The 20301-nt window shown below is 43.8% G+C and overlaps 1 protein-coding gene across 1 annotated transcript in view; it reads right to left on the minus strand.

Annotated features, from left to right (window-relative positions):
* Positions 1–4130: 4130 nt before the first annotated feature.
* PIWIL4 (piwi like RNA-mediated gene silencing 4) overlaps positions 4131–20301 on the minus strand; it is a 44678-nt gene continuing 28507 nt past the window's right edge. The window contains exons 10-18 of the mRNA XM_063127162.1: positions 19578–19762; positions 14041–14113; positions 11245–11445; positions 10737–10840; positions 10100–10170; positions 8909–9062; positions 7863–7991; positions 5729–5876; positions 4131–4339 (exon numbers count right to left, since the gene is read on the minus strand). Coding sequence (XP_062983232.1) covers positions 4223–4339; positions 5729–5876; positions 7863–7991; positions 8909–9062; positions 10100–10170; positions 10737–10840; positions 11245–11445; positions 14041–14113; positions 19578–19762 — 1182 coding nt within the window. The 3' untranslated portion in view covers positions 4131–4222. The remainder of the gene's footprint in view (positions 4340–5728; positions 5877–7862; positions 7992–8908; positions 9063–10099; positions 10171–10736; positions 10841–11244; positions 11446–14040; positions 14114–19577; positions 19763–20301) is intronic.

Raw genomic sequence — 20301 nt, forward strand, 5'->3', positions numbered from 1 at the left:
TCCCAGCATGCCCCAGCTAGCAGTGTGAGGTAGGCTCAGCTGAGAGTCGTGAATGGAAAAGTCTCAAGATGCTGGAACAAAGATTTCATTTGTTAAAAAAAAAAAAAAAGCCCAATGAAGATGTGGTCAGTGAATTTTAGTAGGAGACATTATTTCAGGTGCAGATGTTTTATAACCCTTCAAGAAGGCTTTAAAGTAAAAAGTCCAAAATGCATTGGGAATTATTATTATTTTAGCAAATAAAATATTTGTTCCAGCATTTTGAGGCTTTGCTCTTTTGTTCATGGGTCCATTTTGGGTATTGTCCCACGTTTCTCCTTTTTGCTTTTGCATTTTTTTGGCTGAGAGACAGTGACTGGCCCAAAGTCACCCAGTGAGCTTCACAGACTAGTGGAAACTAGAACCCGCGTCTCTCTAATCCCAGTCCAACACTCTAACCACTACACCACACTGGTTCTATTACTATTAAAATTATAATAATTATTTCTAAATTGGCATCTATACATATAAATCAGGATATGCACATTTATGAAAATCTAAACAGTCACCCTGTTCCTGACCGCAAATCTGTCCAGAGTGGAAATATGGCCTTGCCTATAATTTTACAATTACAGCCTTCCCCAATCTGTGCCTTTTAGGTATTTTGGACCACAATCCCTAGCACTCCTGACCATCGGCCCTGCTGGCTGGGGCTGATGGGAGTTGAGGTCTAAAACTTCTGGAGGGCACCAAGTTGGAGCAGGCTGCTGCAGAGCATAGACAATTCTGAAAATGAGAAAACGTTCGTTTCACAGCTTGTTCCCAACCCTTGGGCTGTGTCAAGCTATTACCCAGACAGGAACTTAGAGAGTAGGCTCTCCTCCCACGTATACATGAACACAAAAGTTGACTTTCTGGATCATTTGGTTGGCAAATCTTTGCTGATTGGCACTCGGATACTGTGTAGGATGAGGTTGCAGAAGAAAAATTGCCACGCCTTATAAAGAGCCTCTTCGTTTGGCAACAATGAAGTATGAAATAGCTTCTTTAGTAAACTTTATATGGACCCTCTTGGATGGATGTTTGGTCACCTGCATATACAGCATTTCCATGAGATGCCTTTTTAATGATGTGCTGTTTTTAAATAATGTATTAGTTTAAATGTTTTAATTAGTTATATATATTTTATGGTGTTTGCATTTGTGTTGTACCCCGCCTCGATCCAGAGGGAGAGGCGGGTAACAAATAAATGAAATTATTATTATTATTATTATTATTATTATTATTATTATTATTATTATTATTATATATTAAGGATATATCTACACTATAGACTTAACCCGCCACTTTCCTGAAGTTTTCTGTTTCCGGATTCTTTGCAGGATTAAGATCAGCTCTTTTACATGTTTCTTTTCTGGGGATTTTCTTTCTCTTCCTTTTCTTATGTTCCATTATACAAGCAATAGGTGGCCTTGCGGTATAGCGGAACTATGCAATTACACAGGGCTTGATAACACCAGTCACAAATATTACCAGACTTTCCTAGTTAAAAACACCACCCCCCACCCCGGCTGAAATGGTTGCAAAGCACAGGAGAGGCCCTGGAGGATGACAACATCCTGTAAAGGACCCACAAACTACCGTAAGCGAGGAATCACAGGTGCACATTAAATGTCTCATGTAGAAAGGCTCCTATCTAGCTTGAAATAGATCAGTCAACTAGCCTCCAGCTGAGAGATGGTAAGGATATTTTATGTTTGAAGACCAGACTTATATCTTTATAAGCATGAGATTATGGGAAACTGTTTTGCACTATTATGCTTATTAGAAATTGTGAATGGCTTTAAAAAAGTAAATAGTACTCAATCTGTCAACATATTGCTAAACTTCAAAAATTGTTCTGGTTGATGAGCTATCAGTTTCATAGCTGCTTCAGTATAATCCTGTTTTTTCCTACCTCCTGGACCTTTCTCACTTTCTGATGCTGTAAACTGAGGCCCTTGTTGTTGTAATATTATTATCCTCCCCCTCCATGTATGCTTACTCTTATTACTGTTATTTTTATGAAACCCAACGGAAGGATCATTTTCAAAAAGGCCAACACTGGCTCAACCAAAGATCTATCTAGTCTGGCGTACTATTAATGTAGATAAATATACTCACATACGTATCCCACCAGATGGCCTTAAGCCAGGGGTTGTGGAGAATCCCTTTCTTGGCGTTCACCAAGGTTACCTAGCCCTTTTTTTAAAAAAAAAGTTTACTAGCTGCTGGGAATGCCATAAAACAGGTTTCTGTAGATGCTGAAAACTGTTGGGTTCAAAGAAGGTTTTGAGTAAACTGCTGGATTTTTTTATTATCAAAAATAGGGAATCTACCATTATTTGTTTTATTTTCCCAGCTATCTTTGGAAGGGTCCAAGGTGTAAGCTGAAAACATCTCACTACCTTAAGTTCAGCCACTGTTTTCAACCCACCCACCCACCCACGCTTTTTGTGCTTTGTTTACCATCCTGCCTGGTGTGTTCTGAAGATGTTGAAAGCTCGTAGAGTATTTTGTGACCTTTTGAGTTAACCTAATAAAAGTATTACGCTAATGGGGATTTTAGCATTTTTCTTTTGACCTACCATCATTTTTTATTCACTTATTCATTCATCCATCTGCTTTGCAGTCAGTGTAAGGATTATTGAAATATATACATGAAGGGATTTGAACACACCATCAAAGCTATATAAATGTTAAATATTATTAGCGGAAACCAGAAAGTCTGCAACCCTGGCAGTTCATTCATCAAGGAAGAATGGGAGCAGAAAGCCAACACGGCATGTCTTAATAGGAAATGAAACTTGACCTTTCAAATAACTTTCCAAAGCTTCTGAAGAGTAAATGTTAGATCTATATATAAAAACCAACAAGTATATTGGCTCCATTTAAAATCTAGAGTTCAAACACATTCTTAAGCAGGATCTGCTTTGCATCCCCTGCCCCATCTTGAAATATTCAACCAGACTTGATGGGGGTGGGGGAATGTTCCACTTTTCATTCACCAGGACTGAATGCAAGGTGAAACACTGCTGTCAAAAGAACAACTGTCTAGGCTGCACAGGGCTTAGGGAGGCGGTGGCATAGCCTTCCACAGGTCCAGTGATGAGCTTCTTTTATGGGCTGGATTAGGCCGTGGGTCAGAGATTTTGTACCTTTGGTTTAGGAACATGGTAGATTTCAAGTCCATGCAGAACTGCTATGGCCAAGGCTGCCTGTAGGACTGCAACATATCAAGTGATGAATTTGATATCACTGTGTGTAGAAAATATCCTGAGAATGTTGGCTTTTGGAAATTACTGGACTTGGGGAAGCTGACTGCTTTATTGGGAAATCCACAAAAATCTGAATGTGGCGAGTTTGAATCCAGAGTTACAATATATTAGGGGGAATTACTAAGTATTATAGATATGGAGAATGAGTTTATGACACTGAAATAAACAAAGAGCTGAGATACCAATAGAACTGGAAATAATTGTGGTTGTGGTTTTTTTAAGTGCCTTATGTAGTTGTACTTTGGGTGGTGGATGGGAGTTGCAATGATAATGAAAGAGAACGTTGCTTTCATTTCTTAAATCCAAGTTTCTAACCTTATGACAAGCTATGATACTAGGTTTGATAAGAGTGTGTGGCCAATGTCTGCTAAAACCTCAAAAGCCAAAAGAATGGAATTCAAGTTGTCAAGATGGAGCTTTAGTGTCCCACATAGGACTTTTCTGTGATCAAAAAGCATTGTGCAAAATAAATAAAATCAACATTCATGTTAATAATATTAAAATAACATGAATAATGTGCCCAAATAGTCCTTAGCCAATAAAAAGAAAATCCAATATTTACATGCACATAGTATACAACTTTAATTAGAAAAACAGTTCAATTATTTAAAATTGCCCTCTTCTAAGTTATTTGCACAACTCTGAAATTAAAACATCTACTTGCAAAACCAAAAATCACCTTGAAAGGACACATATTTGTGTACAAAATGTCTCACTTAAGACATACAACAGAAACATGGCTGAAAACCTTGCTCCACAACCGCTAATGGGGAAATGTGGTTATGGAAGGTATGGGGACAACAACATGCAACCTCTCTCCTCTCAAGTCTCTGCTGCTCGGATTCTAGAGCGAGCAACATCCTTTCGAAACTAAACCCAGGCTGCTCAGTGCTGCTTCCGCGTGGCAGCTTCCAGTTCAAGGCCCTTCACAAATAGAACAGCTTGTCTGCAAGCTCCAAGCTTGGTTCCCGGTGGATACTTTGACCCACCAAGAAAGTCAGCTTGCTGGCATACTGGCACGGCGCTGGGACTCGGATGAGGCCCTGGAAAACAAAAGAGAGGAGATCAGTGAGCCAACCCCTAGGATGTGTTGCTAAAAGCAGCACCTCCCAATGCCTTGAAACCACACGACAGCCTTCTCCAACCTGGGGCATTATGGGAATTGCAGTCAAATACATCTGGAGGGCACCAAGTTGGGGAAGACAGTTTTCAAGATAGCGGAAGTTGCTCTTTCTTCAGCCAGTGGGCTCCGGCTGCCTTTACACTTCCAGGCAGGCAACAAAAGCTAGTGGTTTACAGATCCCCCGGAAGACTCCATGCTTGTTCTGGAGGACTGAGGCAGGCACTGCTATATTTGAAGCAACAGGCTGGCCTTCTCCAACACAGCACTCTCCAGATGTATTGGACCACTCCCATAATTCCTAGCAAGCTTAGCCAATGTTTGGAGAACTTTTTTTTAGACACCAGACTTAATGGTCTTATATGTCCCCCCACCCTATCCAACCCTGCTTTAGATAGCCACGTGTATTTATTCACTCACCAGCACTGGAGTGAAAGAGAAAATTATCACCATGATTTTGACTTCATGCCACTTATTATTTAAGAAGTTCTATACAGCACAATAAGATTTTGCTGAGCTCCTCTAAAAAAGTGATTTTTTGCTCATTCATGCACATTCACACTCACAGAATTTTTTTGATCCATTACATGACATTGTCAACGCCCAGGACGTCTCCCACGGTATCCCCTGGAAATCCCGATATGAAAAGAACCACTTTTAGTGTGGTAATACCCAGAGGAAAGTGGGATCTTCCAGCCCTAGATGGTGCTGTCTCAATGGAAGTGAAGAGAGGGGAAGTATTCAATTCAAAGCTTGTGGTTGCCTCTCTCCTCCCGTGTAATGCAGCCCATAACAATCACATCAAAGAACCAGGAAGCACAAAGCCCCGGGTAAGCACTGTGATTTCCCCTTTGTGTAGAGGAACTCGCTATGTTCTAGCCACTTCAAAAAAGATCTCATGAGGATATGATGGAAGATGGGTGTCTGCTCATATTTACTGGCTATTCTTCCCAACTTTGAAACACAGCCTGGCAAACAAGCCCTTGACTGTTACTAGCCCATTATAAAAAAAGATTTACAAGTCTGGCTGCCAAACTGTATTGGTCCTTTCCGGTACAATGATGGCTTGAAAGGGGAGGAAAAAAGAATAAAATCTCTCCCATTTCACAACAGTTTGCAAGGCTGACCACCTGGGGGTCAATTTAGGCTCCCATCCTATCACCTTACTCCTCTGGTCATGCTGGCTGAGGATGTTGTGAGTTGTAGACCAACACATCTGGGGAAGGCAGCAATAAGCCACTCCTTTCCTAAATTCGGGTGTGGGGAGTGACCATTCACAATGCTTCTGACTGTTTGCAACGCTGTTACTTACACTCCAATTGTAGTACAGGTGACACATCTTGTATGTCAGGCGCTGCATATGGTCTGGCTTTAATCCATTGTCATCATAGATCACGTTATAGTAGGTGGGGTTAACAGTCCCCTGCCGTGCAAGTTGGCTGATCAGGAAAAAGTCATACCTGTCGGACAAGGTTAGGGTTAGTAGTGGGAAAAGGTCCAGGTAATATGGGTCAAGGAATAACCCCAAAGGGTATAATTAACTGATCTACATTATGAAAAGCATATGCTAACTTAGCAGGCTTGATGAGTTTCTTGATGGGTATCAAGTGACTGAAATGTTACTCTTTAATTAAAGCACTTTGCTTCCCACCCTTTCTCAAGGAAGTATATACGATGCTGTCCATGCTGATGTTATCCTTACGACAATCCTGCGAAGTAGGTTAGGCTGAGAGGTTGGGTCTGGATGGACAACCAGTGGAGCTTAAGGGCTGGGTGGCAATTTGAACCTGGACCTCCTAAGTTCATCTCTAATACTAATTATCCCACCCTGACTCTCTCTCACACATCTGATATATCTGGGGGCCCCCCGTGTGTGCTGCAATAGGCACTGTGCATTCATTTCAATGTAGAAGAAGATAAATGCAGAGCTGCCTGCCCCTTTCGTCAAAATGAATTTCACAAGTGAGGGTCCCTTAACAAACCAATGAATGGGGGTAACCATAGGAACTGTCATAAAGCTCTGTGTTGTTTTATTTATTCCTCACATTTATATCCCAGCCTTTCTTCAAGGAGATCAGTATGGTGTATGTGAGTGGGTTTACTCTCCTTTATGTTCACAACAACTCTGACAGGTAGGTTAGGCTGAGGGCACATGACTGGCCCATGGTCACCCAAGGAAGAAGGATTCAAACACAGGTCTTCCAAGTCCAACACACTAACTATTGCAACACATTGGCCCTCAGTTATAAACTAACTTGTTATATCCATTGCAATCGAGATGCCAAAATGTTTTTACACATCCCAGTGTGGGTGATTTGGGGATTCTAATCTTTATTACTGATTATGAATATGGATCCTGGCTGTTATTCTAGATTAACACAGAATATAAAGGGTATGATCTTGTGCTGGTAGCCCAAGGGGGGATCTACACTACTGCTTTAAAGCGCTTTATAACAGTTTTGACAACTGTTGGGACCCAGGACACACTGCATATACAGGTTTCAAAATGTTTTCAAAGTGCTTTAAAGTGCTTTAAAAGCAGTAGTGTAGATCCCCCCCACCCCGTGAGATTGGGGAGCAAGGGGAGGATACTGTTCTTGGGTACAAGTGATTTGGAAAAGAGAGCTTTCCTTTCATTACGCTACAGATAGTTGGAAGGTGAAATTTTTAACAAGGAATTTGGAATGCGGCTTGGCTCGTAGCTTAAGTCATTTGGACACAAGACGCACGGGTTCACTATTTGCACATTTCATCTCCTGCTGGGAAAGGGGACCTACTCATTACCCTCTTGTCCAGCCTGTGCCCCCGCCCCCCAAATTCCTGAAACATGAAACTTCAAATCATCACATATAAAGAGAACTCACCATGATATAATAGCACAAGGGTGGGGAACCTCAAACCCAGGGGCCAAATCTGGCTCTCCGGGGTTCCCCAGATTGCAATGCCCCCTTCCACCCCCTTTCTCCCAACCAATCACTGGATGCTTTCCTGGCTTTTGCACATTTTCTTCCCCATTCTAAAAGGTTCAAATGTCTCTCAGTAAGGCTTAGTTACAAGCAGTAAGAGCTTTAAGATAAAATATGCTGGTATTTTGGCCCCGCCCCTTTTGCATTTAGTCCCACCCGTCATTGGAATGCAGTCCCCAAGAGCTTCTCCAAAACTGAATTCAGCCCTCGGACTGGAAGAGGTTCCCCAGCCTTGCCATACCATCATGTTATCCACATATATCCAGACGATCAAGCCGTTCTGGCAATCACAGGTATTAATCTGAGCAGGCAAAGCAAAGAAACACAGAAGAAGTTTTAAAGAAAAGGTTTCCTCCTGGCCTGGAACTGAAGGAAAACACCTGCTTAGTAAGATTACATTCCCCTAGTCTGTTGATCTGAAGCTGTTCTCCATGAAGACAGCACCACAGCGGTTTTGCTCCCATGCCCATGTATACTTGCCATTCAGGTCGAGTGGCTTCCCTGTCGACAACTGTCCCAATGGGAGGATTCTGCAGGCTTCTGTTGGCTTCAGTGAAGAAGCGGCATGGGCATCTCTTTTTTACTACAACCATGGACAGCTTGGGTCGTCTGCCATTAAGGGAAAGAGCTCTTAAAAAGGCAAGTAAGTCATTGCACTTCCACTACTAAATGGGAGTTCCTGATAAAGAGCAAGCCTTGCTCCCACAGTTGGTTTTATGGGTGGTGGTTGAAACAGAATGTCATCAGTAGAGGTCAGTGCCATACAAATGCAATGCTCCCCAATCTCTTATCCAGGATTAGGTGATTTTATTTGTATTTATTTTAAAATATTTATACCCTAGCCTTAGAGGCTTACCAGAAGTCAACAAGTTATCCTGGGCTCAAGGACTTCTGCCTTCCCCCATGCATGAATCCCCCTCTTCTTTCATTGACAGAACTATATTTATCATTATTTCTGCACCAGTGTTTTCACAAATGATTGTTAGCTCCAAACCACAGTTTACAACATGATACGGAACCTCCGGCCCAGGGCTTAACCTGGCTTGTGGAGTGCTGGCCAAATCACTTTGATGGTGCCTGACTCACTACTCTTCCCTGCAAAGGCTGAGTCTCTCTTTCTGTGCTGAGAGAGGCACAGAACTCCGTGCTTCTCCTAGCAGGTCAAAAAACAAAATGGGCAGGGGGTGAGGCATGGCCAAACTCAGTGCCATCAGGGGGCACAGCCACACCCACTGACATCAATAAGCCCCTGGTTTCTAACCATGTTTAGAAGTAGGCTTAGAATGTGTGGCTTCAGCAAAAGACAGCTAGTGAAAACGCTAATGCGAACGAACGTAGCACCATGGATGGGTATCTCAGAAAATGGACTGGAAAAAGGAATTCATCTGCTAGAGCAGAGGAAACTTGTAGGGTGCTTCCAATCTCCTAACCATGGTTCAGAGATTGGGTGTGCCCTGGGAGAATGGTATAAAAGGAGGGTCTCAGGACATTTTGACCACACAAACGGCAGAACGGGATCCATTTACCTGCAATTTCCACAGAATTCATCAAGCACAGTTAGTAACTGTGGAACCTCATAGTCCACCACCATCTTCAGCTGCCCATCCCCAACTCCATCGCGATATATTATGATGCGTGCAGGCAGCTGTCCGTTACAATTTTGCCATTTGCTTAAAGCACCTATAGAATGGCAAGAAAAGAAATACAGAAGTGGTTCATGTCAACGGGTCCAGGGGCGGGGGAACCTGAAGGCATATGCTTGTCACATCAAAGTTCCCTTTCGCACTGTTGGGTGGCGTTTCCAAGTACTTTTTATTTTACTTGCAGCCACAAAGGATATCTTATAATTGTCACTGCATTTAAAAAGCTGGGTGCAATTTACTGGGAAAACGGAGGGGGGAAATGAAGCTGGAGAAAGATAGTAGATTATTCAGCAGTGAAGACAATATGATAGAGGCATTGTTGACCATGACCAGGAGCAGTCAATTTCTGGGGGGGTCTGGGTGCTATTTCCATGCAGGCCACAAAAACAAAACAAAACAAAATGCTCAAAGCTACATTTAAGGCTTTTCATACTCAATAGCTGTTATGCATTTGTAACGGCACTTTTTGTTTATTTTGAAATTTTTGGGGGGACAGCAGAGCGTGGTAGGGGCTGCAACAGGAGGCAGCGAGAGCCACATACGGCCTATGCACTGCATGTTACCCACCCCTGAAATACACTCCAGCTCTGCTCGCAACCCACCATGCATGGCACCCCAGCAGAGACTCAGTAAAACATTTGCTCTCGTTGCCTAGTAGTACAAAAATAAAGACAGGATGTCAAGGACCTGATATGTCACAATATGTGGATTAGGGTACTGCGCTTCGACAACCCTGGTGTACACTGAGGTCAAACAGTGCTTCAATACCCCCAGTACATTTCCAAGCCCATTTCAAAGAGTTGGTGCTTACTTTGAAAATCCAGGTCCCATAGCTTGGGACCCGGATATGTGAAGGTGCACCCACTCCCACGTTAACCTCCTGCACACTTAAGTCATCTACAGAAGCCCCTTTCCAGGTGCCCCACTGTCTGAAGTGAGGCAGGTGGCAATAGGAAAAGGGCCTTCTTGGTTGTGGCACCTGAATTCAGACTGCTCTCCCCAGGGAGGCTCGCCTGATGGCTTTAGTTGGATGCAATGCCCCGGCCTTCTACTGCCTTTAGTTTGATGCAATACCTTTCAGACAGATCTTCAAGCAATCTGCAGTGCTCGCGCCTGTGTGCTGCAAAATGCAGCGAGAGTACCACCTGGACGGGAAAGGAAAGGAGTTACAAGGCGATCAACACAGTTCTAACGATACAGGCTGGTGAGGTTCCCTCTCTCTATAGTTGTCTCTATTGCTCTCACTCAGCTGCTGTACATTTCTGCATCATCCAGAACTGCCTTCCCCAACCTTGTTGTCCTCCAGATGTGCTGGACTGCAACTCCCATCATCCACATCCAGCACAGCCCTGCAGATGTATCCCAACACATCTGCAGGGCGCCAGGCTGGAGAAGACTGATCCAGAGGAATGGCCAGTAGGCCAGGGTAGGGGCCGCTACCAGCTGCTGACCCCTATTATCATCTTGAATAGCACTTACATTCCAGAGAACAAATGGCAAATGAATGAGGGTGCAGGCATTGCTTTGCTCCCATTGCTTTGAGAAATACTGAATGGGCAACGGCCTTTATCACCCAGCGCATCAACAGAGCAGCAGACAGCTGTGGAGCAATGGCTGCTTTGCACTACACAGCCCCGGAGCTGCCACTGCAATGTCTTGACGCATGCAGAAATCTTCCAGGAGTGTCCAGTTTGCAAATGAAGAACCTTACCTAGTTATTGAAGCATTTGTGCTGGCCACGAACCCAACCACTGAGCTTCCTTTGGCTATGGCATCTTTGTTGATGTCAATGCCGACCACCATGAGGAACTTCAGCTGGTAAGGAAATATGTAACTCAAATTAGAGCCTCAGTACAGGCTACCTGATGCTGCCGCTAGGGTTGCTGGGAGCTGCCTTGCTTGCTCCCAGCAGAAGCCTGAAGCCATCATATCACCTGCTCCAGTACCCTAATTCACACTTGAATGCCTGCAGAAACCCTTCCCCTCCAATTCCATCTCAATGTCACTTCAGCCTTTTCTCTCTCCATCCTCCTCGTCCCCACCCCCACCATTTGGTAATGTCTTGCCTGATGAAGAGATCTGGAGATCTCAAAAGCTTACATACTTTTTTGTGACCTTTTGACTGGCCTAATAAAGATATTACGCTCATCTGAATTTTAGAATTGGTCCACACCTGCTCTGTTGGGCAGGGGGGGAAGGTTATATATAAAATCACTTACTGGTATCTCAACGGCCCACAGCTCCCCTCCAAGCTTACAGGCAATCTGCATTGCAACCTTTGAGGCCACACTCATCATCATTCCTTGCTTGGTCAGGGTACGAGCGAGTATGCACTGGCTCGGAACAGGCTGATCCAGGCTCAAGAACTTCTTTATGATATCGTAACAGTCCTTCTGATTGGACGGCAGCACACAGAGCACCTAAAAGTGGGAAACAGGACAGGCAGATCCACTCGCTATGGTCTATTGACAAGGCAGGCTTGCCTATCCCGTGACCTGCCATGAGAAACACAGTTGGAACCCTGGAGGTGGGTGGGCAATGGCAGCAGAAAACACTGGAGGGGAGGCTTAATCTTCCCCGCTTTCTCTTCTACCCAAAGCTATGTTTCAGCTGTCGAATACACACCATCAGGCTTTTCTTCCACATGTGTGCGTGTGTGTGTAAAACATGTAGTTTGGCTATAAGATTTGAGGAATGCTTATTCCAAATCAGTAAGCTCAAAAGTAATGAGGGCCTACCTGTAAAAGTTATCAAAAACATTTGTCTCTTAATCACAAACCAGGAAGGGTGGGGGAGAGTACCCAAGAGTTCTGAACCAGGAGATCAAATTCCGTGGTAGGCGGTATCCAACACCCTTCCTCCTTCCAATTTATCCCCCTTAGTTTTAAGCAGACCTAAAAAGGCAGAAATGTCTGTAGGCCCAACAGATTCTTCAACACCACAACTGAGAAAAGCCAGGTGTTGTGATTCCAAGCCCTCCCACCAAGATGTGAGACAATAAAGATGTCTGCCGTCCGATCCACAAAACCTTATTCAGCAAATGTCTCTTCGCACCTGAAGGGAGTGTGAATGCTAGAAACTATCCTCTAAGCTTAATTAGCCTAACCAAGCAAGGCCAATCAACTAAATGGTAAGCTTCCCACTGTGCTGGACAGGCTTTTACTGAACCGGTCCTTTAGGGAGGGTCTTCAAGCTGGAACCTCTGGCAAGTGACTAGCCTAGTGGACCACCTCCTCTCAACTCCATCCGCTTGACCCTGCAACAGACTCTGGGACCTGTCAATTCTGATGCTCCCTCCCCCTCCGACAGACTGAGTTCCCAGGGGCAGAGAGGATGATCTCTGGAGCCTGGGCCTCCTGTCCGATAAGCTCCTGGGCAGATTCCTCCTTGAGTGTCTTGAGGAATTTCCTCCCCTGCTTTCTGTCTTGGCTGGTCTACTTCTTCTTCTTCAGGCTCTGAATACGATTTGGGATACATGCCAGGAAAACCCAACCTGATCCTGACACCAGGCTCCCCCAACAAGTTAAGATGCAAGACATTTTGGGGAATGGTGTATTTCACACAATGCCCCTATAGAACATTGTGCCTGGTGCTGAATTCAGCAGCTAGAGAAACCAAGTTCTAGACTTCTAATGGTCAGGAGATAGAATTTCAGTACTCTGTATAAACTTGTGTCTCTGCATATCAAGCTCAAGCAGAATAAATTATACAAAATGTCCTTCTCCTGTCAGGCTAAGATTTTTCATTATTATTATTTATTTAGACAGGTCCTTGGCCTATTGAACTGGTATGACTTTTTATTATTTATGGCTCATCTTAATGTACTAATGTTATCTCTGCTGGCATCTTTGATTGGTTTTAACTGCTCTTCTTTTTTACTTTAGCCTTGACTTTTAAAAATTGGTACATCACATTTTTTATTATTATTACTGCTGTTAGCAGACCTGGGTGCTATGTGCAGAAAGATGAGACATAAACTGAAATAATAAAATAATTGGGCAGATTTCTTGTCTTTGCAGATTTTATGCCAGTCCCGGGATTTGGCTTTTCCTGGCATTTCTTAAATTTAAATTTCTTAAGGTAAATTTCTTAACCAAACACACTAATAAAAAACTCACTGCTCTGAGTCTAATTCAGGAGCAAACGATCAACCCTGCACTTCTATTGAAGGCAGAGCCAAGACTGAGGGGGGTTGCTCACCTTCTGGGTGGCAAGAAATCTGTTTGATTGGCCATGCCTCCCACAGAGGTGAGGATAACCCTTTCCTGCCTGCTCCACTCCCTCGCTGACCAAGAAATTCAGTTACACCTTGGAAAAGATTTTGTGTGTGTAAAGAATATAGCTCCTTCTATTTCTGATATTCAGGTTGTGAGTGCTGTTACTTATCTGTTACGTCTGGGGAAGCCCAGAGGGCTGGATTGGGAGCTCAGGATGGCCAAACCTGGCTCCCGGGCATGAGGTTCTGAACCCCTGATATGTATAGATATGTTAGTCCATGTGGAACCACCATGTTCCTGGTGGTTCCATGTGGACCTATGGCCCGATTAGAGTCCACCAGGAGAAAAGCCTTTAGTGTGATGGCCCCTGGAGGTCCAGCAGGTGCCAAAACTGTGCTGCTTCCAGCACATCCTGAAAATAGCTCTTTTTGAGGAAGTATTCCTTAACTGGCAAGCCATAGTTACTATTGGTATTCTGTTTTAAAATGAACGATTTTAATGGCATGGCATTTAGTACTGTAAATAAATAAATACGCATAACCTGCCAAATTATGATTGAGAACTGGGGGAGAGAAACTACCCCCGTAGCAAAGTACCTGACCAACAGCTGACAAAGTGGACACCCAAAAAGCAGTTGAAAACATGCATACACATATGTAGAACTGGATCACTATGGTATCTTCTCGGGAAGGCCCTGTTTTCAAAAACTCCCCCAGAGTAACCTTAAACATCAGAAAGTGACATGTCTCCCTTCAAACACCTTTGAAAAGCCATGCTTATCAACCCATGCATACATACCAGCTGAACCTCAGGATTCACATGCTGTTGCAAGACTCGCACAAACACAGTGGGGCTCTCTTGTACTTGCACACTGCAGAACACAAAAAACAGACATAGGTGAACTTTAGACACGCAAAACCCTGTTATACTGACTGAAGCACATCTCCCAGAAGGCGGCATACCACTGGCTTCATGGGGAAACAACATTGAACTTAAGGCAAGATTCATTGGCATTCTACTTCCAAGCACTCCACATTTCTACAGGGATTAAGACACAAAATTTCTTTATGGGGGTGGAAAGGGGGACAGTGGAAATATAATTCAGAGGAATTACAGTGCATACATGAAAACTATTAAAATGTCATAAAAGTAGTGAGCAAAAAAACCAAAAGCCAACAGCCAATTGGCTTTTGGATTTTTTCCCCCTAAGGGGGCACTTGAAGCTTGAAGAGTCTCCAGGTAAGAAATAAAGAGAAACTATGGGATCATAGCATCTTCCTTTAGGTTGAGGCCCCTTAGCAGTTGAAAATGCTTGGTGAGTGTACATGGGATGCTTCCAGATCAAGCTTTTATTGTGAAATCACATTGTCTCATTCATAGCATTTTACCATCACTATGGTAAAATGTTATGAATGAGGCTGTGCAATTTCATAATAAAAGCCTTTGTTGGAATGATATGGTCCAGGTGACATGGTCTTCTTCCACTTGTAACCCTCCTGTATTCCCCCCCCACTGTTCTCCCCCCTCCCAATATCAATACAGGAGGAAAAGGCAGAACAGCTGCACCTGAATTTTGACAGGTAGCACTAGGAGCCTGCCATCTGGAAGCCCCCATGCTCAAGGTGTCTCGAATTTTATCAGTTGTTTTGAAGGTTGATGTGGCTTCCAGTTACTTGCCATGTATGAATTTGCTGCTGTATAGTTAAGGAGGCCCCTGGGCAGAAATCCAGGGTCATCTTGCCTAAAATAGTGGAGTAGCATAGAATGGAACAGCATATTCTTGAGGGTTATCTATAGTCTAATATGAAAAAATTCTTGGCAATAATCAGTGGTCATTCTAAAACTCGTGCACTGTCCAATATCCACACGAAAGATGGAAGCCTGTCCCCATCTGTCTATACTGTTTCCAACAGATCTGGATGCAATTTGGCTGCTGTTAGATGGTTCTGCAGGGGTAAAATACCACCTGTGGAAAACCTTATTGTATGCTTCCTTTAGAGTTGTATTGATTAATAAACTAATGAAGGAGATCCAGAGAGTGCACCAATCATCTTCCTCTGACGTCTTGCCAAGGTCATTCTTCTATGCTTGTACGTAGGAGAGAGTGCCTTCAAGAGGAGTGGCTTGGGGATGTTAGAGAATATTAGACTTTTAGTTGCCAGAGTGGCTACATCCAGAGCAGGCCTTTGATTGCCTGTTTGATGTGAGACCGGCTAAGAATTATAGTTGCATGCATTGATACAGAGGTATGAAAACTGGCCTTTTTAGCCAGGCACACAGAGAGAGAGGGTTCTCTTTATCTAATACAGAGGTGGGCAACTTGTGCCCCTCCCCAATGTTTTGGCCTACAACTCCCATCATCCCTCACCAATGGCTACGCTGGCTAGGGCTGATGAGATTTGTAGGCCAAAACACCTGGAGGTCTGCAAGTAACCCAATCTTAATTTAGCAAATCTATAAATCTTTGCTTATCTCCAGATGTGGCTTTTTATTCCAGGTGGTGCAGCCCTACTATCAACCAGGACAGAGCAGAGCCTTCGAGTGCCTGATAAATGCATCATCTTTAGTTTTTAGGTGTGTAAGGATGTGTTTGGGTCTTTGTCTGGTCCATATAAAGAGCTCTATAGCAGGGAGCTGCTTGTTCTATCTGTGCCCATTGACACTCAGCAGACAAGTGCATCCAGTTTGCAAAGAATCTGAATAGAGCAGCAGCATAGCATGAATCTAGTTCTGTCATAGTTAAGTCTTCCTTTCGCTTCGAGTCTTCCAAGGATCACTTGCTTCAGCCTCAGCCTGTAGGCTGAGAATGAACAACTTAAGTTATGGCTTTGTAGCTCCTCTAAAGACAAGTAGTGCTGCTGCTGGATTGGCTATGCAAAGTTGGGTTGGTCATGTTGTCTGCAAAGAGAGACACTTTATGTTCCGTATGGTCAATGCATGTGCCTTGGATGGCCTGACAGATGTGAAAAACAATAGTGAGCAGTTCAGCTGCTGGAATGTATGGTAGCGAGGACTTTGCAGGGAGGCAATTTTCATATCCTTAGGACTCCCACCAAAGATTTTAGAGCAGCCATCCCCAACCTGGTGCCCTTCAGATGTGTTGAACTACAACTCCCATAATCCACAGCCAGCGCAGCTGAGGCCTATGGAGTTGTAGTCAACACATCTAGAGGATGCCAGGTTGGAGAAGACCATTTCAGAGCATAGTTTATGCACATTTTTTTCCAAAAAAATAGTATGATTATCCAGTACAGGATGAACTAAAACTATTTTTTTTACTCCACTACTCTGAAACATTTGCAATTAGCATATGGGAGGGGGACAGATCTTTCTTAGTTTGCCGTACTACAATTACAAGTGGAACTTACTTCCGAATCAACATGCTTAGGGTCAGATGGGTTAAATGCTCAGTCTAAAACCTACTCCTTCATGGTTAGTCATGAACATTTCCCCCAGGCAGTAGAAAGCTGTAGATGAAGCCAATGCAACTGATCTCTGTGCCAATTTTCCTGGCCCTGACAAAGGGCGAGCTGACCAAGAACAGAAGGAAGCTGAACTAGAGAGTGTGCCACGGCATGATTACAGACTGATGGCTCTGTCAGCTGGTGGAGCTGTGCCACCATTGCCAGCTGGTGTCCACTAAATTACTCAGCCCGACTTCTGACATGTTTGAAGATTGAGTGTGTGTGTGTGTGTGTGTGTGTGTGTGTGTGTGTGAGAGAGAGAGAGAGAGAGAGAGAGAGAGAGAGAGAGAGAGAGAGAGAGAGAGAATATTAAGCTATGGAGCTGCAAAGATCAAAGCAAGGCAGGTCTGAATCTTTAGAATTTCACAGCCAACAGTGCAAAACCTGTTCATTGATAGTAGAGATCTGGTAACATAAACAAGCCACACCTTTTTTGTTTTACAAATAATAAAGGATGTAGAAAGCAGAAGAAAGCCAACATCTGCCCTATGCCTCAGTTAACCATTTATGGACAAGAGTTTGTCTTGATCCATGTAAAATTGATTGTGTAAAAACTTCATCTCATTGCAGCAAATTTGCTATTTGTTGAAGACATTCATCCACCGCTCTTCAGTAGTTCTATTCCCAGATCGGCTCACACAATGCTGGAAAAAGGCATGGGCTCCCACAACCCAAGAAAGGAATGCTAAGATGATAGACAAACTATCTCATCAAGTAAAAACTAGGCAGCCCCAATAGTTTTCCCTATGAAAAACTCATGGTAAGTGGGTACGTAAATGAGGAATGGTTCAGAAAGTTCCCAGAAGACAACCCAGTGTGTCCTGAGAATTATCCAACCTAAGATAGAATTATACAGTTGGAAGGGACTTGAGATAATCTAACACAACCCCCTGCTCAACGCAGGGTCTGCACTGCAGGATGCAGCCACAGCATCCTTGAGAGATGGCCATCCAGCCTCTGCTTAAATATCTTCACTGAAGGAGAACCCAACAACTCCAGATGCAATCTCTTCTACTGCTGAACAGCTTCCACTGCTGGGAAGTTTCTCCTAATGTTTAGCCAAAATCTGCTTCCCTGCAATTTCCTCTTATCGCTTCTACCCCTCAGGAGCGACAGAGAACAAGTCTATTCCATCTTCTGTGTCACATCTTTACAGATATTTGAAGACCACTATTGTGTCTCCCCTTGATCTTCTCTTCTCCAGACTAAATATGCCCGGGTCCTTCAAATGTTCCTCCCAAACTGGACAAAATGTTCCGAAATGTGCAAAACCATGCCATGTGTGAAATGCCACCAAAATGTCTGCCAGTTCAACTCAGCGGTTTGTATCAGCTACTACACACAAGTCATCACCTCCACTGCTATAATAAGCACAGAAAGAAAAGAGGCGCATTCGGCATGGGATGGGTTTTGTGTATTTTGTCCTGAGAGTTCTCACTCGCCTGGAACGTCAATGTTTATCATAGACCACGAAGCAGAAGGCAAAGCTAGAGACATCGATGATGTGGGTAATCAAAGTTGATCAAATCAGCAAGCCAGCGTGGAGGAAAGATGGTATAAAAAATTGGTTTGGGGGCGACTTGTACAGAAGCACATTTCTGGGTTCTCTGATGTGACCAAAAGAAAGAATCCAAAGCAGAGGAGTGGGCCTAGTTTCAGTGACTCCAATTCAGGGATAGGTGGGTGTCTCCTAGCTTGCAGCAAGGCAAATTTGTAGAGGATCAAGCTTCCTACACAACACCCTGAATACGGCTTTGCAGTAATGTGCAATGAGCCCAATCTTGCATGTGCCGGCAATAGCGCACGACTGGCTGGACATTGGCAGGAAGCCATCATGAATGGCAGCTTCAAGCCACCACCACACCCCCAATGGTTGGTCAGTATGATCCGTTATTGCAGGGGTGCAGAACCTCAGGCTTGGGGCCCAAATCCAACTCACCTGGCGTTCCCCAAATGGCCATGCTCCTTTCCCCCCCAACCACCAATGCTTAGGCAGTTTTCCAGCTTTTCCATGTCCCTCACCTCTCTCTAAAAGGTTGGAATGCCTCTCCTAAGGCTTAGTTACTGACAGGAATGGCTTTAAGCTAGAATGTTCTGACACTGTTGGACCTGCCCTTCTGCCTTTCGCCCAACCCCCTTTTGCCTTAATCCCCACCCACCACCAGAATGTGGTGGCCCCCGAACACTTCTCTGAAATGGAATTAAGCCCTTGGGTTGAAAGAAGTTCTGCACCTCTGCCTTCTTGCCACTGACATACAGACACGGTTTGCACATCACAGCAGCAATTCCTCAGTAGTTTTTCCTAAGAATTGCAGGGCCAAGCAGAGCCCACAAGCTACTACTACTACTACTACTACTACTAATAATAATAATAATAATAATTGTATTTCTTACCCGCCTCTCCATTCTGATCAAGGCGGGGAATTAATTAACAACTCAGGAATGCCTGTGGTTTGTTGATGGGTTAACTCTGGGTTCCTTAACCCATAAACAACCCAGAGTTTCTGGGTTCACATGACACGAAACCCAAGAAGCGGAAATGGCTCTCTGTACTCAACTTGGCCTCGCAATTCCTGGTTTCCGTCTGATCCGGGCCACATAGTACAAAGAAAAACACACCACTGAGCACCATTTCATACAGTATGCAGGGGTCTGTTAGCAAGGTACAACTGACAGACAGCATTCAGTCAACCCGGGTTCCCCGATGAGTTTACCTATATGTATTTGACCCAATCGCGTTTTACATTTTTTAGGCGTGGACATTTGAAACATCTTACATGTACACCTATTAAAAACCATTAATGTATGAAGAGGCCTTGAGGAATGAGGTAAAAAAATAAAAATAAAGGTTTGTGGTCTGATATATCTCACACTCTGGGAAATTCAATGCGAAAGCCCATGGGACCTCCTACTCTCCTCAAACAGTTCACAAGATTATGGGCCAGCTCGGAGTTCCTGTTGCTGCACACCACTATCCAGTTCTCCAGAGGTGTAACGCCAATTAGCTTCATATTGCGCATATCTCTGAGCCAATCTCCCGCGTTCATTGGCATACACTGTCAGAAGAAAATGGAGACACAAATATATCAGTAATTCAAGGGAGAAATATTACACAAATGATGGAAACTTTAAATTTAGATCCGGCTGGCTGGCCTTAGATTGTACAGAAATTCAGCTTCTTCTTTTAAAACCTCATACACAAGTAAATATCACAGTGCGTAAGAAACTGTCCTAATAGTGTTTATTTTTAGCTGATTGTGAAAATGTTCATACTGCAGTTTCCACTTTCCATGATTGAATCAGTTATATTACATTTACAAACATTAAGGCTGCAATCCTAAACATATTTACTAGGCCCTAGGGCAGACTTCCCCAATCAGGTGCCATCCAGGTTCTTTGAACTTCAGTTGCTAGTATAGCTAATAGGAAGCCTGGGAGTTGTAGTTTAAATCTCTAGCAAGCACAATGACAATATTTATTCAATATTTTTTTTAGAACTGGGGTCTCCAACATGGTGCCCAGGGACCCAATGTGCCTTCAGACACCTCTCTTGGCAGCTGCCAAGCTTTCTGCCGCTTCTGATTTTTATTTTATT

This window comes from Elgaria multicarinata, chromosome 5, assembly GCF_023053635.1.
Source record: "Elgaria multicarinata webbii isolate HBS135686 ecotype San Diego chromosome 5, rElgMul1.1.pri, whole genome shotgun sequence".
NCBI lineage: Eukaryota > Metazoa > Chordata > Lepidosauria > Squamata > Anguidae > Elgaria > Elgaria multicarinata.